A 15,949-nucleotide genomic window follows, 5' to 3' on the forward strand; every position below is an offset into this window, starting at 1 on the left:
GAACAATCGGAGATGAGTTTAGTCAAGTGTATTTGAGATCTCACCAAGAATGTCTGCAGGGTATGGTCAAAAAAAGATATGGCTGTATGGTTACAGCTCTACATCAGAGGTGTCAAACTCAAGGCCTGCGGGGCCGCCCTGCAAACAGCAAAGGACTGTGGTGTCTCTGCCAGTGAAAATGGAGGTTGGGAGGGTCGCTGTTTTCGCTGGCAGAGGGTTGCAGGAGGCCATTGCAGCCGAAAATGGAGCTCGGGAGTCCATTTTCACTGGCAGAGAACTCGGGCCATCACAGGCGCTCCCGACATGAGTGACATTGAGCTGGCCATGCCCACCCCGGCCACGCACACTCCGGCCCCCCAAGGTCAAAGACAACCCTGATGCAGCCCTCAATGAAATTGAGTTTGACAGCCCTGATTTCTACCTGGTTTCTATATTCATCATGTGTGTTGGTGTGGGTCAGGTAGAGCTTTGATTGCACCACTGTAGCCACCATTTTGACTTTTTTGACCAAACCTTGCCAACAGCCCTAGTCCTTAGCCATGCTCTGGGAAAGATTTTGAATTTAATTTACTCAGTTGAGAAGGCAGCAGGAGAAAAGTTATTGTATTTTTCGGAGTATAAGATGCTCCGGACTATAAGATGCACCTACCTTTTTTGGTGAGAAAAACAAGAAAAAGAAATCTCCCTCTGCCTCGGAGCAATTTTGCCTCGTTGCAGCAAACAGCAAACAGCCTGCTTTACTTTCATTTTCGTTTTCAACATAGCTTGATTAGCACAAGAAAAAAAATCTGCTCCCAGCAATTTACCTCTTTGCAGCAAGCAGCAGAGGCCCACGCAGCAATAGACAATGGCAATCCCTGCAGCCTGAAACAGCTGAGAGTCGGCAGGCGAATCCAAGGGACTATCAACTTGTGCTAATTAGGCTGTGCTGAAGCTGAAATGGGCTGTTTCTTCTGGCTGCTTGCTGCAAGGAGGTAAATTGCTGGGAGGCAGAGGCCATAGGGTGTGGGTCAGTGGATGGGTGGGGCTACATTCAGTGTATAAGACGCAGCCAAATTTTCACCCCCTTTTAGGGGGGGGAAAGGTGCATCTTATACGCCGAAAAATACCTTTTTCCCAATCTCCTTAATTTCATATAGAGACACGCTGCTCCAGGCAAAGTGAGATAATTTACCGCAGGCAACTCACTGCAGATCAACTCGCCGCAGGGCAATTCAACAAATAGTTAAATTAAACTGCAACTGGTGATGCTGCAATGGTTGTAAGTGTGAAAAACAGCGATAGGGATGGTCACATGATGACTCACTGAACAACCATGGCAATTAGTGACAGCAGTTCTGGTCCCAACTGTGGTCGTAAGTCAAAGACTACCTTCTTTTCTTGCTGGCAAGGAAATGTCACTGCTGTTCCTCTTATTTGTGTGCAATTCTCAACAGCTTCTTCTAAGGGCCCTCCTCTTATTTATAAAAAGTTTTTGCAAGTCCTGACAGTTTTCCTGTCTTGAACAGCAGAAGAACAGCAGCTCTGAATATATACACAAAGAGTACAAACTATATTTATCAAGCCCAAACCCTTTGTCCTCCTTATCTCAATTTACCAACAATATAGTCCTCTCAAAACCAGACTGATGAATATTTTTTTTTAAAAAAAGCAACCACCACAGAACATTCTGTTCTTGTATTTCCTGAAAAGATGGGGTTTTCCTTGGGTTTTTTTTTAATGTCCTGGCAATGAAATGATTGTATTTTGAAGGAGTCCAAAGAAAACAGCCCTTTCCTGTCACTCATTCAAGGTAAAACATATTTGGAAACAAACAGCAAAACAACAAAAATTGAGAAAAGCCTCTATCAAGAAATAAACGACAGGAAGTAGCATTATGTTGGAAACATAGATGAGCGAAATATTTGACATTTTTTAAATAAGGATGATATGTACCGTAATTCCTTTTCAGAGATTTTATTACTCTTATCTGTAAAACACTAAGGCTGATGGAAACTGGAGATGAGGAACAACATCAGTTTCCTTCAACTTTTCCATCAAATTCTCTGCTCAATTTTTTTTTACTGATTCTAAACTCTAATGTCTCAAAAAAGCTAAGTATTGTAGGAAGTTAGCACCCACCCCTCTCCTGGAAGAGTGAAATATTTTAGGAAATATGAAAAAGGCAGAATATTATATTTCCCTGGGATAAGCACGTTTTGAAGCAGCTCCCATCTTCCTGCCCCCACCCTTTGTCAATGGGCCATTAAGGCCTGGGCCAGTCTATTCTACATAACAAAGATCTGCCTCCTTCAGGCAGAACCATAATAGAAATTGCCAAAGATCAAACAAAGATAGGATTAGCCCTCTACACAATAGCAGCAGAAACTCACCACATGTGACCTGGGAAGCACATGTGACCATCAGCCAGCAAGGCCCCCACTCCCTAGGAGTCTGACAACCAATCAGAATACTCTTTTGGGGCCCCAAGAAATGCAGAGCCAGAGAGAGCATAAAAACCCAAGGATTTACTGTATCTGCCCCCTTTTCTGTTCAGGAACTCAAGCCATATGATCCTGTCCACCATTAAACCATCTTTCCAACCAGTCTCCATGTCTCCAGTGTCTTTTTCCCCACTTGGAGCAGAACCTAGAAGGATGTTTCTTCCAACAGTATATTTGACATAATTACATATTCTCAAAACTATTACAAATTTAATTTTTAAACATTGGCTGCGTCTAATTATGTACAACAGACTTTCACAAGTTTGTACTACATGATTAAAAACGTGTCTGATTACAATATGTATAAGATTGCAAAAGTCACCACAAATTTGTCTCCACAGGTCAAAAGTTTCATAAGTACTAATCAGGTTTTTCCTTATGCCTGAAACAACAAATTCTCATCCTATAATTTCCATTTCAAATTATATCTTTATTAAAAGAGATTTCTGAATTTTTAAAATCATCATCATCATGCAATTTAGATAATAAGGTTACTATTACACTTGTTCAATTCCAATTCTGATCTCAGCCACTAGGCTAACAAAATGTTAATAATAGTTCTGGTCATAAAGAGTTAATTGGCACTATAACATAATTAAATTCAAACATATTTCATTTAAATTTATTAATAAGAAAACAAATAATTTACATCAAAATAATTAGTTTTGTTAAGGAAGTGAACAACATTCTAGCATGAAAGAATAAAAGACTCTTGCTCAGATTTGCTTAATTTCTAAGAAAGATGTATATCTAGAGTCTAGACTATACAGTGTTTTGAATGGTCTTGACTTGTTTTTTAACATTACATTATGCAAGCATATTTATCTATTTATTAAATTTATTTGCCACTCATCTCGCTGTGGGGCTACTCTGAGCAGCTTACAACAGCAAAAACATAAAATTATAAAAAAATGTACACATAACAATAGCCAAACAATGAAACAATAAAATAAACAATGAAAATACAGCAATATGAATTAAAAGACAGGCGGAAAAGAAGCAGGACACGTAGGAGAGAGGCTGATTAAATATGGGTTAAATATTAATTAAGAATAAAGGCCTTTAAAGGCCTGAATTTTCTTAAATGACTTTTCTTACTTTTGTACTTCCACTTAACTCTTTTTTAGAAGCATTTTTTTCCCCCAGATTCCTATCAGGAGTCATATAAACTGCTTTATTGACAGACTGACATGAGCCAACAATGACCTATTGAAATTTCTTTCTGCTATTTCTGAAGGGAGTTATTAGACAAGTTTTCTTAAAACTGTTTACAGACAGGAAAATGAAAGAGTTTTGGAAGGGTCAAGGAAAATAGACTTCTACTTAAATAAAAGTACTTACAGCTTGAAGAAGGGATATATTGTCCCTCAGAGAAGCCAATACTCCAAGGAAGGACACAAGGAACATCACGATGCCCAAGAGAATCAGGATGATCGCTGGAGCTAAGAAGGCACTTTCAAGGGTTTTATATTTCTGTCTTTCAACTTCTGCATAAATGCCCACCGCTAAGACAAACGCCCCTAGCAACTGCAACAGGAAAAAAAAAGGGGGGGGGAATGCCATATGCTTACAAATTACAAATTCTGTGCATTTCAACTAAGTACAAGACATTTGATAAGCATCACTAATCCAAAGAATGCAATTGGAATAGGTTAATGTACTTTTATTTTTTTGCAAGCCTGCAACTCTCAAAAGGAACTAAATGCCAGTCAGATCTCCCCATTCCTGGCCAGCTAGGAATAAGGAGCACTCATCAACTTCCCGCAGATTTCTGCCAAAAGAAACAAATCCCTCCATTCTCTGCTTTGAAAAACAAATTGTAAGAGAAGAGGCAGAGCCTGAAGGGGAAATCAAGAGAGGAATCAGTCTGGAGTCCTTGCGTTGTCACAAGTGATCCAAATCCCTTGAATTCCATTGACTCTCATCTAGTGTCAATTTAGTGCTGGCTGTTAGTTGAATAGATTCGTGCATATAAGCATGAGCAAATAAATCTTCTTAACTAGAACTTAACATGTGGTCTTGATTCTTTGTGCATGACACAAACCTCAAACAAGCATTTTGGAGCTTGTTTATGATAACAAGTATTCCCTATCATCTCCATTGTGGCCTTTTTTACCCAGTCCGGATTTCCTGTTTCCAGGCTTGGATATTGGTGATACAGGCAGTCCTCAATTTACAACCATCGGTTTAATGACCATTCAAAGTTACAGTGGCACTGAAAAAGTGACTTATGACCATTTTTCACACTTGTGCAGCATCCCCATGATTAACATTTGGATGCTTGGCAACTGGCATGTATTTATGATCATTGCTGTGTCCTGTGATCATCATTGCAACTTTTTGACAAGCGAAGTCAATGGGGAAGTCAGATTCACTTAATACCCCTGTTACTGACTTAACAACTGCAGTGATTCATTTAACAACTCTGGCAAGAAAGGTCATAAAATGGGGCAAAACTCACTTAAGAATAGCCTTGCACAGCAAGAGAAATTTTGGACTCAGTGGTGGTTGTAAGTCAAGGACTACCTGTAGTCTGGCATCCACTTTAATGACCACCTGGGCTACACGGTGGCAACATAACTTTTGCATGGACACTTAACTACCTGAAAATGGTTTTCCTTGTTTTCGACACACCTTCTTACTTAAGCAAGACGGAGCTGGGACACCCATGCCAAGTGAGTCAGCTGATCAGTGAAGGGCATTACAGTTGCACCTCAGCTGAAAGGGATCTGACTCATGTTATGACCTCATGCTCCCTAGTATATACTTATGCAAACAGGTATCAATCTATCTTAGTTTCGATCTAGAAGAACCATACTGTGCTAGGTAGACTCTAGACTCCATGTTATTTTGACATATGTAAGGAGGAGAAAAGCTTAGCAGACTTACCCAACTGAAAATAAGCGGGAATAGATCCAAAGAAAGGAAATATGTTGGCATGTAATGTTTCTTGAAAGAGCATAAAGCAACTCTTCCGCCTATGGTTAATTAATTGTTATTTAATATCCTACTGAAGAGCAATCTCTATTGTTGAGAGATTACCGGAATGCAGGAATGAAATGTAATATACATTAGATACACATTTTTATATATTGTGTAGTTTTCTCAAAACCGTAAACTTCTTTCCGTTTATTTTTGATCAAAAATGCTTAAAGAGATTTCATCTGATCTATACTATATCTCATGATTTAAAAATTAGATCCATTCTGCACTACCTTATTAACTATGATTCCTAAATTAATTTGCCAACTCTGCAGGTCATGGGTCATCTAATAATGAATTATAAAGGATCTGAGGAAAATTTAAATTGTAAGGAATGTGATTAGATCACAAAGCAATTACTGGCAGCTGGATCACAGAACTATTGAGCAGACTGGTTTTTTCAAAGTTGAAGTCATTGGATTCCCAACTCAAATTCAACAATGAATTCTACAATTGAACAGAATTCAAGAGGAATGTGGAAATCCAAAGAGGAAATTCCATGTTATTGCTGTTGACCTGAAAGATGGGAAAAGAGGTTACATTTGCTGCATTCTGTATCAAAAGATGCATGAGATTATTGAAAAGACACGTGCAAGTGTGTGAGAGAAAAGAAAATATTTAAGTGTTGTGGCCCATCAGCGGCCTGTGTAGTTAGTAGCTGATTCCGACAACGAGGAGGCTGGTGTGATGCTGCGCCAGCAGCCTGTGCAGCTGGCGCTCAAGTCAGACAATGAGGAGGCTGGAGAAGATGTGGTGCCAGAGGCAGGGATTCAGCTAGGGCTCCCGTAAGTGAAGAGGAAGAAGAGGAGGAGCCTCTTCTCGATGCACAAGCTTGCAGAGCTGTTAAAAGGCAGGAGTGGCTCCTCAAGAGGAGGTCTCCTCGAGAGTAAGGCTTGGGGCTAATTGGCCACTCCCCTAGCCTATTTAAGGAAGGACGACGACTGATGCAATTTGCAGGAAACAACTTCGTTCATATTCCTTCGCGTCATGATTCCAGAAACGTTTGATTCGGCTCTTGTTTCTCTCGTCAGTTTTCCTGCAAATTGCTTCTGGGCATTCTGCCAACCACAGTAAGATTACGGTTATCTGAAATACTGTGCCTCAGAATTGAGTTATTATTCTTTGGATACTTGTCGGCTGTTAATGAAGTTAAATTAACAGCCCTTGTTCAGAAAAGACTGATTTAAACTGTACTTGTGTTCGAACAACTACTAAGAAAGCTCATTAGTAGTCCTTAATTAGTAAACTAAGGTTTGTACGGACTTTGTGTGTGCTGTGTTCTTAGGAGTCTGTAGCTGGGGCAGAACATTAAGTTTTTCAAACAATTCAGCCTAAAACTGCATACTGGAAATATGTACTCTGACACAATCCTAGGCAGTAAGGTACTACCTAGGTCTGTAAAATCTGGAAATGTCACTGGAAGGTTGAACCAGTTTAACCAGTAACGTTTATTTCATTAATAACCAGCGAAACCAATGGAGGGCTCTTAAACAAACAAAATGCAATAGTCTTATCCCTCTTCCTCTTACAAACACTACACAGGTAACTTAACATGTTCTTAAGTAGTTTAAATACAAGAAGCACTCATCCAACTACTCTTTACCCAGTTAGAAATGTGATATAGTAAGGAAGAATGTAAGCCAATACATGTTTACTCAAGAGAAAAAATGAAATGTGAGTTTCAAGAAAGCATGTAAGCTTTTTGCAAGGGTCTTAAGCATATTTGCACTGTGAGCATAAACCCTTGTCTAAAAAAATCTTCATCTAAGTCCATAAATACACTCACAACCAAAAGAAAATTAGTACACTAAACTAACAAAAAACTGATAACTCTATTCAGATGAGCACAAACATATTGCAGCAACCCCGAACAGCAGAAAAAGGAAACAGATCATCTATACAACATCTATTAACAAAATGGATAATACCCAAGTAATTTCATCAAAAAGTGCCTGATCAATCAATCCAATATAGTACAACCAACACAAGCAGTTAAAAGGTTAACACTGTAATACATCAAAAACATATCAGAAACCACCAACAGACTATTAAAATCAGTGTAGCACACGAACCAACTAAAGGCCTCCAAAACATCCTAAGTAAACCGTAAGACCCAGCAGCCCCAGAAGTAAAAACAGGAGTCCTCTACAACATACAGTGTAAAGATTGCAACAGCCACTACATAAGACAAATAGACAGAGGACTAGTATAACACATCCATAAATACCAACTAGTAGTCAGAAGATATGATGAAAACTGCTTAATTTCAAAACATATGTACAGATTTAACCACAGTTTCAACTGGGAAACTGTGACCATTCTAGACCAAGCAAAGTCCAAAAACAGAAGCCTGGCACTCTGACAATTTGGCCAACAATAGACACATAGACATAAACAATGTCTATATATTGTGCAAGAGAGACAATAAATAAGCCAAAAAGGGAACAAAAACACCTTAACGTTTCCTCACCAGCAATCAACACCCAGATTCTATACCATTTCAGACAAATGAATGTCCAATCTCTTCTTAAAAATTTCCAATAATGGAGTACCCACAATGTCTGGAGGCAAGCTGTTCCACTAGTTAATTGTTCCTATTGTCAGGAAATTTCTCCTTAATTCTAAATTGGTTCTCTCCTTGATTAGTTTCCATCCAGTGCTTCTTTTCCTGCCTTCAGGTTCTTTGGAGAATAGATTAATCCCCTCGTCCTTGTGGCTTATTAAATATTGGAACACTGCTATCACATCACCCTTAGTTCTTCTTTTCACTAGACATACCCAATTCTCTCAACCATTCTTCATATGTTTGAGCCTCCAGCCCCGTAATCATCTTTGTTGCTCTTCTCTGCACTTTTTCTAGAGTCTCAACATCTTTATTATATCATGGTAACCAAAAAATGGACACAATATTCTAATCGTGGTCTTACCAAGGTGATACTAACACTTCACATGATCTTGATTCTATCACTCTGTTAATGCAACATAGGACTGCATTGGCTTTTTTGGCGGCTGCAACACTGCTGGCTCATATTTAAGTGGTTGTCCACTAGGACTCCTAGATCCCTCTCCCATTTACTGCTATTGAGCCAGGGACCACCTATTCTGTACCCGTGTATTTGGTTTTTCTTACCTAAGTATAAAACCTAATTTTTTCTCACCTTGAATTTCATTTTGTTAGATAGGGTCCAGTGTTCTATTCTGTTGAGATTCTTCTGGATCTTGACCCTATCTTCTGAGATGTTGGCTATTCCCACCAGCTTGATGTCACCTGCAAATTTGATGAGTTCCCCTTCTGTCCCCTCATCTAAACCATTTATGAAGAGGTTGAAGAGTATTGGGACTAGGACAGTGCCTTGGGGTACCTCACCGCATATTTCCGTCCCTATAGATGTAGTTTCATTGAGGACTACACTTTTAGTGCAGTTTGTCATCAATACTGTCTAGTCCACATCTTTCTATCTTATTATGAAGATTAACATCAGACTAACAAACAAGAAGTAAACAATAGCCCAATCATGGACCTGCCAAAGAACCTAACAGTCAACAGCCCAACCAAAGAACTACCAAGACCATACCCACCAAATACTGACAGGGCAAGCCACTGAAATGTAAATTGTGAGCAAACCTAACTCTTTAATAGCACTGATGATGTTACCTAGTTTGGGTAATGAAACATCTTCAAGAAAACAACCAAGCTCAGAAACCACTTAGAACCCCCCATTTCAACCCTGAGCTACAAATATTCTCCTTTATTGGAACTGAGAATCATAGAATAATAAAAAAAAATCAGGTTTCTATAAATGCTCAATGAACAAGAAGACAGCATGGAATGGAAAGCATAAAATCTTTACGATATATGTTTAAAGAGAGTTTCATTTTGAGAAGCAGAGTGTATAATACAGCTGATTTACTATTGATGTGTTGTTCTTGTGGTTTTTATCATTTTCATTTATTGCATTGCTGCATTTATCATTTTAACTTGCTGTATAGATTCTTATAAACTGGGTGGCTTGGTTATAAAGGTTGTGAAGTTAAATGAATAAATAAAAAACATATGCAGAGCAAAGAAATTTCCTTTAATAGCACAGAAAACACAACTTAAAGGAAAATATTTCAAGAAAAGATGGAAGAATTTATGTCTATGTCTCACTTTCAAAGAGATTAAAGACTCTAAAACAATTCAAGATATCAAGAAATAATGCCAGGGTATTATCAGGCATGTTTCCACATTAATTCAGAGTTAATCACATATGCTGCTTTCAGGACTTGCTATAAATTTTGTTTTTGTTTTCAATAGAGAAAGGGATCTGATTCAAACTGGTATTCTAAAGGGAAGAAATGAAGGCTTTTAACTTCCTTATTTGGAGAGGAAAGTACAGTCATATATAAACTTCAAATAATTTTTCATGCTGCTCATATGTTGAATACAGAACAGTGGATGTATTTTCATTAGGTAAACCATGAATAACAATTCCCAATGGTATTGAAATGTTTTCTAATTAATTTATTCTAGAATTCCAGAATTTCCACAACCAACATGCCTTTTTAAGACTACTTTAGTTATTCAACTTATTATTATTTTTTTGAAGAACAAAAGTAATGTATTTCTTGTATGTTTCTTGTATTCTACCCAGTTGTTGTTAAGAATTGGGCAGCCTACAAGCTTAATAAACTATTATGATTGTTTAGGTATAAAAATAAGTAATCTCCCTGAAAATGAACATTCTTTATTATTTAAAAAAATCATGATTCTGTGAAGAGGCATAAAGCAACTAAACATTGTTAAGAGTACAGTATAAAATCCTATTTATAGCCCTTCAAGGCACTTCCTTTGTCAATTAATATACTTTCGCTAGTATCAAGAATAGTGTTTGAAAAGGTATAGTGAAGTGTATTTCTTAAAAATACATTTAAAATGTTTTATGTTTCATATGGTCAGGAGTTTTTCTTTCAATTAAAGCACCTTTTAAAATTCTGTATTGATGTGAATATGGAATGAGTTCATATACAATAGTCCCAGCTTTATAATTCTGATATTTAAATCTTCAAATGAAGGATATATTCATAAACAAATATTTTTCCTACCACAAACTTGATTGACTACAGAAAGAACATTTCCCTGATTCATCAGAAAATTTAGTTTAATATTAGTTTACTAAACAGGAGATGGACACAACATCAGACCAGGCTTTAAAAAAATTAATAGGTTTACTTTTTACAAACAAGCATTAGGATCTTACTCTAAAGCAGTGTTTCTTAAAGAGTTGTCAGAGGAGACCTAGGAATCTTTCAAAATCCTCTGAGGGGTCCATGAAGTCAAAATTATTTGCCAGCTATTGAAGATTTGGCAAAAATTTATAACAATGTAACTCCACATTATTTTTTATTTATTAAAAATATTTTTTTTCATGAAAAATATTGCAATATTTCATGAGTCAGTAAATTTCTATGAAAGCTCCATTTTTAATTTTAATATAGTAAATATCAATAAACATAACTTATCCCAATAAAAGCTCTTTTGGAGTCCTCCGTAATTTTTAAAAACGGGAAAGCATCCTGAGAGCAAAGCATTTGAGAAAAAACTGCTCTAAAAAGAAAAGGGGTGTTAAATTGCAGTTTTACAAGCTGGGAAAACTGAGTTCTAATCCTTCATCTGGGTCAGTCACTCTTTCAGCCCTAGGAAGAATGAGCAAGAATTGCTTCTGAAAATGTTAAAAAAAATGCATGGACTAATCTCTGTAATCCTCAGGAGTCAGTGTTGACTGATCAACATAAGAAGCAGACGTAGCTTAGTTTCATTAACTACTTCATAAATCACAACCATATATATAGAGCGAGCCAAAAACAATCAATCCACTGTCAGCTATGTTTTAATAATATCTACTCATGACAGCTAATATTATCTGTATTTGATGGTTAATTAATCAACAATTCACAATAATTTCATTACAATTGTGCAACATGCAAAAAGCCTCTAAACAGCTGTCAGTTGCAACTATATTGGAAAGTATGGCATTACACAGAGGAAAAAGAATGTGAAAGTAATGATATTTGAACTGTATTCCTCATCACACAAGAGCTTGGAGTTTCTACAATCACAATAATACGTCTTATCAACAATAGATTTTATTCATGAATATTCATAACTATTTGTTTACTTGTTTGTTTCAATGACATCAGCAATGCGCAAAGCGTTTTAAATCAGTACTAGTCCACGAATCGTTCCCCCCAAAATTTATCTATATTCAGCTCAAGGAAAATAAAATAGGAGAGGGGAAATAAAGAGTACTAAATTCAAACAAAGAAATAATATATTTTATGATGTAGTGTAAACATCAAAGGATCTACATGACTAATTGTTCCACATTTTACATTTGTCTCCCAATTTATATATCTCTGAAATTGATTTGGTTGCCCAACTTGAAAGATTGTGACTCTGGGAAAGAAAACAAAAGAAAATTAATAATAATAACAAGCAACCAGATATCAAATTTCTGTTACATCCCTCCAGGTGGGAACTCCAATGAACTTGCCCCAATTCCTGGGAGAGAACTATAGTTTTTCCCCTTTCTAAAGGCCAATGGGCTCAGGGCAAACCATATATCAGGGAAGTGGGGGAGATCATTTCAGAAACTAGGTGGAGTAAAGGAAAAAGCTGACCTCCTGGGTCCTGCCAGATGACCTTGCTCCAGGGAAGTTACCCCAAACTTGCCCATCCATGTGGGACAGGCAGATGCCACTGAAGAGAGCGGGTCCCACAAATGACCTAGTCTTATTCCATGTAGAGTTTTATAGATGACAACCAGCACTTTGAATTGTACCCAGAAGCTTACTAAGATCACTAAGCACTGGTCCTACACAGATGGACAAAGATGCATCCACTTGCTGCATTCTGTACCAACTGAAGCTTCCAGAGGCTTTTCAAGGGCAGCTTCATGTAGAACACAATGCAGTTATCCAAATGATGGATTACTAATGAGTGACAGCAAGCAGAAACTCTCCATCCAGGAATGGGAGCAACTGGCATTGAGCAAAGACCCTTGTTGCCCACTGCTATGACCTGCTTCTCAAGATACATTCCCCAAAAGACATATTTTATTTATTTATATATACATACATACATACATACATATGTGTATATGAGTTGTCCACCCCTTTTAAAGCCTGCTGGCTGGCTGATTCTGGGAGTTAAAGTCCATCCATCTTAAATCATGCAGGCTGGGGGATTCTGGGAGTTGAAGCCCACCCATCTTAAATCATGCAGGCTGGGGGATTCTGGGAGTTGAAGCCCACTCATCTTAAATCATGCAGGGTGGGGGATTCTGGGAGTTGAAGCCCACCCATCTTAAATCATGCAGGCTGGGGGATTCTGGGAGTTGAAGCCCACCCATCTTAAATCATGCAGGCTGGGGGATTCTGGGAGTTGAAGTCCATCCATCTTAAATCATGCAGGCTGGGGGATTCTGGGAGTTGAAGCCCACCCATCTTAAATCATGCAGGCTGGGGGATTCTGGGAGTTGAAGTCCATCCATCTTAAATCATGCAGGCTGGGGGATTCTGGGAGTTGAAGCCCACCCATCTTAAATCATGCAGGCTGGGGGATTCTGGGAGTTGAAGCCCACTCATCTTAAATCATGCAGGGTGGGGGATTCTGGGAGTTGAAGCCCACCCATCTTAAATCATGCAGGCTGGGGGATTCTGGGAGTTGAAGCCCACTCATCTTAAATCATGCAGGGTGGGGGATTCTGGGAGTTGAAGCCCACCCATCTTAAATCATGCAGGCTGGGGGATTCTGGGAGTTGAAGCCCACCCATCTTAAATCATGCAGGCTGGGGGATTCTGGGAGTTGAAGTCCATCCATCTTAAATCATGCAGGCTGGGGGATTCTGGGAGTTGAAGCCCACCCATCTTAAATCATGCAGGCTGGGGGATTCTGGGAGTTGAAGTCCATCCATCTTAAATCATGCAGGCTGGGGGATTCTGGGAGTTGAAGCCCACCCATCTTAAATCATGCAGGCTGGGGGATTCTGGGAGTTGAAGCCCACCCATCTTAAATCATGCAGGCTGGGGGATTCTGGGAGTTGAAGCCCACCCATCTTAAATCATGCGGGCTGGGGGATTCTGGGAGTTGAAGTCCACCTATCTTGAAGCATGCTAGCTTGAAGCATGCTAGAGAATATACAGACAGATAGATAGGTAGGTAGGTAGGTAGGTAGGTAGGTAGGTAGGTAGATAGATAGATAGATAGATAGATAAAATTAGATATAGATACTATATTTTTATTTATCATAATATACACTACAAATTAATAATTTATTCTTTTATTCATTTAATATTCTTTTAAAAGTATGCCTAATTTGATTTACTTAATTTTTTAAAACAATAATCCCTCTTTTTAAATTAGCCATCTGAAAGACATACCGCCTCAAGATTTTATTATACAAAACATAAAAGCTGTAGGTCTTTTTAAATAAACACATTTTAAAAAAAAATGAGTCGTCCTTTAGCCCCAAGTAGGACATTTATGCTCCTCGTTTCTCCCTGAGAGTAAAATCTGATTGATAACTTGTTCCTGTATTTGATGGATTCAAATTTGATGGATTCTGAGTTGAATTTCTCAGGGAAATGTTTCTAATCAGCACCAAAATGTTGCCGCACTGTCATTTAATTGACTTAAATACGGTAGTTATTTTCAACTACAGTATTTAAGTCAATTAAATGACAGTGAATGCAGCAACATTTTGGTGCTGCTTAGAAACATTTCGCTGAGAAATTCAACTCAGAATCCATTTTCATTAACCAACACAATGCAAATACAACGGGGGGGGGGGGGCGGGTGCGTGTGTGTGTGTGTGTGTGTCTAAAGATGAAACTAAAAAGTACTTAGAACACACGACGGAGAGTAAATTAAATAGAAATTCGAAAGCAAAGCAGTAGAAGAAACCAAAAGGAATTAATTCCCTTTGGGGGGAAAAAAACAAATAACGGGGCTCCTGACAAGGGCCAGCGTGCCGTTAAAGTCTCCTCGTGAAGTGCCCCAAACGAGCCGAGCCGCACACTCGCTTTGCGCCTCATAACTGAACGGCCGGCCGTCTCCTCTATTTGCAGGGACGACGTTGTTGCGCTTTCAACCCGACCCCCCCACCCCCCCACGACCGGGCGAGGCCGCCTCAGACCGCGGATTTCCAACGGAGACCGAGCCATGCTCAGCCTCCCCTCCGCGCACAGCTCTCCAAAGTGCGCGGAAACTCCGACCGACCGACTCCTCCGCCGGCACAAACTCCCGCAGCCTTCCAGCCTAGTTTCACCCGCGCCAGGCGCGGCGTTTCCCTCAGGAAAAGTCTCCGCCTCTCCGAAACAACCACCTGTGTGTGTGTTTGGTGTGGCCCTCCCGGGTTTTGGGAAGCGGCGCCTTTTCCCCCCAACACTCCCCGAGCATCCCTCGCGCAGTTCGGGGGCAGCGAGGCGAATGCCCCCGTTCCGGCTCCGTCCGCTTTCCGCCCTTCCCCAGCCGGTCTCGGCTCCCAACTCCCCGGGGGCGTCTGTGGCAGCCGCCGCTTCTCGCAACTCACCCAAAAGACGGTGGAGTAAGTGACGAGCGTGAACTTGAGGCAGAGGTAAGGGAAGCGCGCGCAGTAGCGAACCTGCTCCGAGTCTCCCCGCGCCGCCATCGCCGCCCGCCCGCCCGTCCGTCCGTCCGCCGCCACCTGCGGCTCTCCCTGCCAGCCAGCCCAGAGGCGGCGACGCTGGCGGCGGCGGCTCGCCTGCGCCAGCCGGGCCTGCGTGGCCGAGCGCGGCAGAGCAGCTATCGGGAGGAGGGATGGGCGCGCCCTGCTCGGGCTGGAAAGCTGGGCTGCGGCGGCTGGAAACGACGGCCTGAGTGTCGGAGGTCCGCAGGTTTCGTGTCGTGTCGGAAAGGAAGCGCTTCAGATGAAGGCCGGGACTGGGAAGTCTGGGCTAGGCTTGGTTGGGTCCCGAGTGAATCCCTATTTCCAAAGCGCCCTTTGGAATCCTTAGAATTTGAGAATCACTTTATTGTCGCTTTGAATGCAGACTAATCGGCATGCGTTAAAATGAATTGTTTCCTAGTATGATTTGATTGCTTATTTGCACCCTAGGACTATCATTAAGTATTGTAACTTAATGATTCTTAACGAATTTATCTTGTCTTTTTATGTACACTGAGAGCATATGTACCAAAGACAAATTCCTTGTGTGTCCAATCACACTTGGCCAATAAAGAATTCTATTCTATTCTATTCTATTCTATTCTATTCTATTCTATTCTATTCTATTCTACTACTCTACCCTACCCTACCCTAATCTAATCTAATCTAATCTAATCTAATCTAATCTAATCTAATCTAATCTAATCTAATCTAATCTAATCTCGTTGCATACAGCTCTCAAAGGATCACCACCACCTCCAATATACACTACATTATATTGTAGATTGGCCACTTAATGAGAAGGAAGGGGTCATT

The 15,949-nt window shown here is 39.9% G+C and overlaps 1 protein-coding gene across 1 annotated transcript in view; it reads right to left on the minus strand.

Annotated features, from left to right (window-relative positions):
- TSPAN15 (tetraspanin 15) overlaps positions 1-15,136 on the minus strand; it is a 32,173-nt gene extending 17,037 nt beyond the window's left edge. The window contains exons 1-2 of the mRNA XM_070945093.1: positions 15,038-15,136; positions 3,825-4,010 (exon numbers count right to left, since the gene is read on the minus strand). Of these exons, the coding sequence (XP_070801194.1) occupies positions 3,825-4,010; positions 15,038-15,136 (285 nt within the window). The remainder of the gene's footprint in view (positions 1-3,824; positions 4,011-15,037) is intronic.
- Between the last annotated feature and the right edge of the window lie 813 nt (positions 15,137-15,949).

This window comes from Pituophis catenifer, unplaced genomic scaffold (genome assembly GCF_029215685.1).
Source record: "Pituophis catenifer annectens isolate HBS135680 unplaced genomic scaffold, rPitCat1.0.hap2 SCAF_6, whole genome shotgun sequence".
Taxonomy (NCBI): domain Eukaryota; kingdom Metazoa; phylum Chordata; class Lepidosauria; order Squamata; family Colubridae; genus Pituophis; species Pituophis catenifer.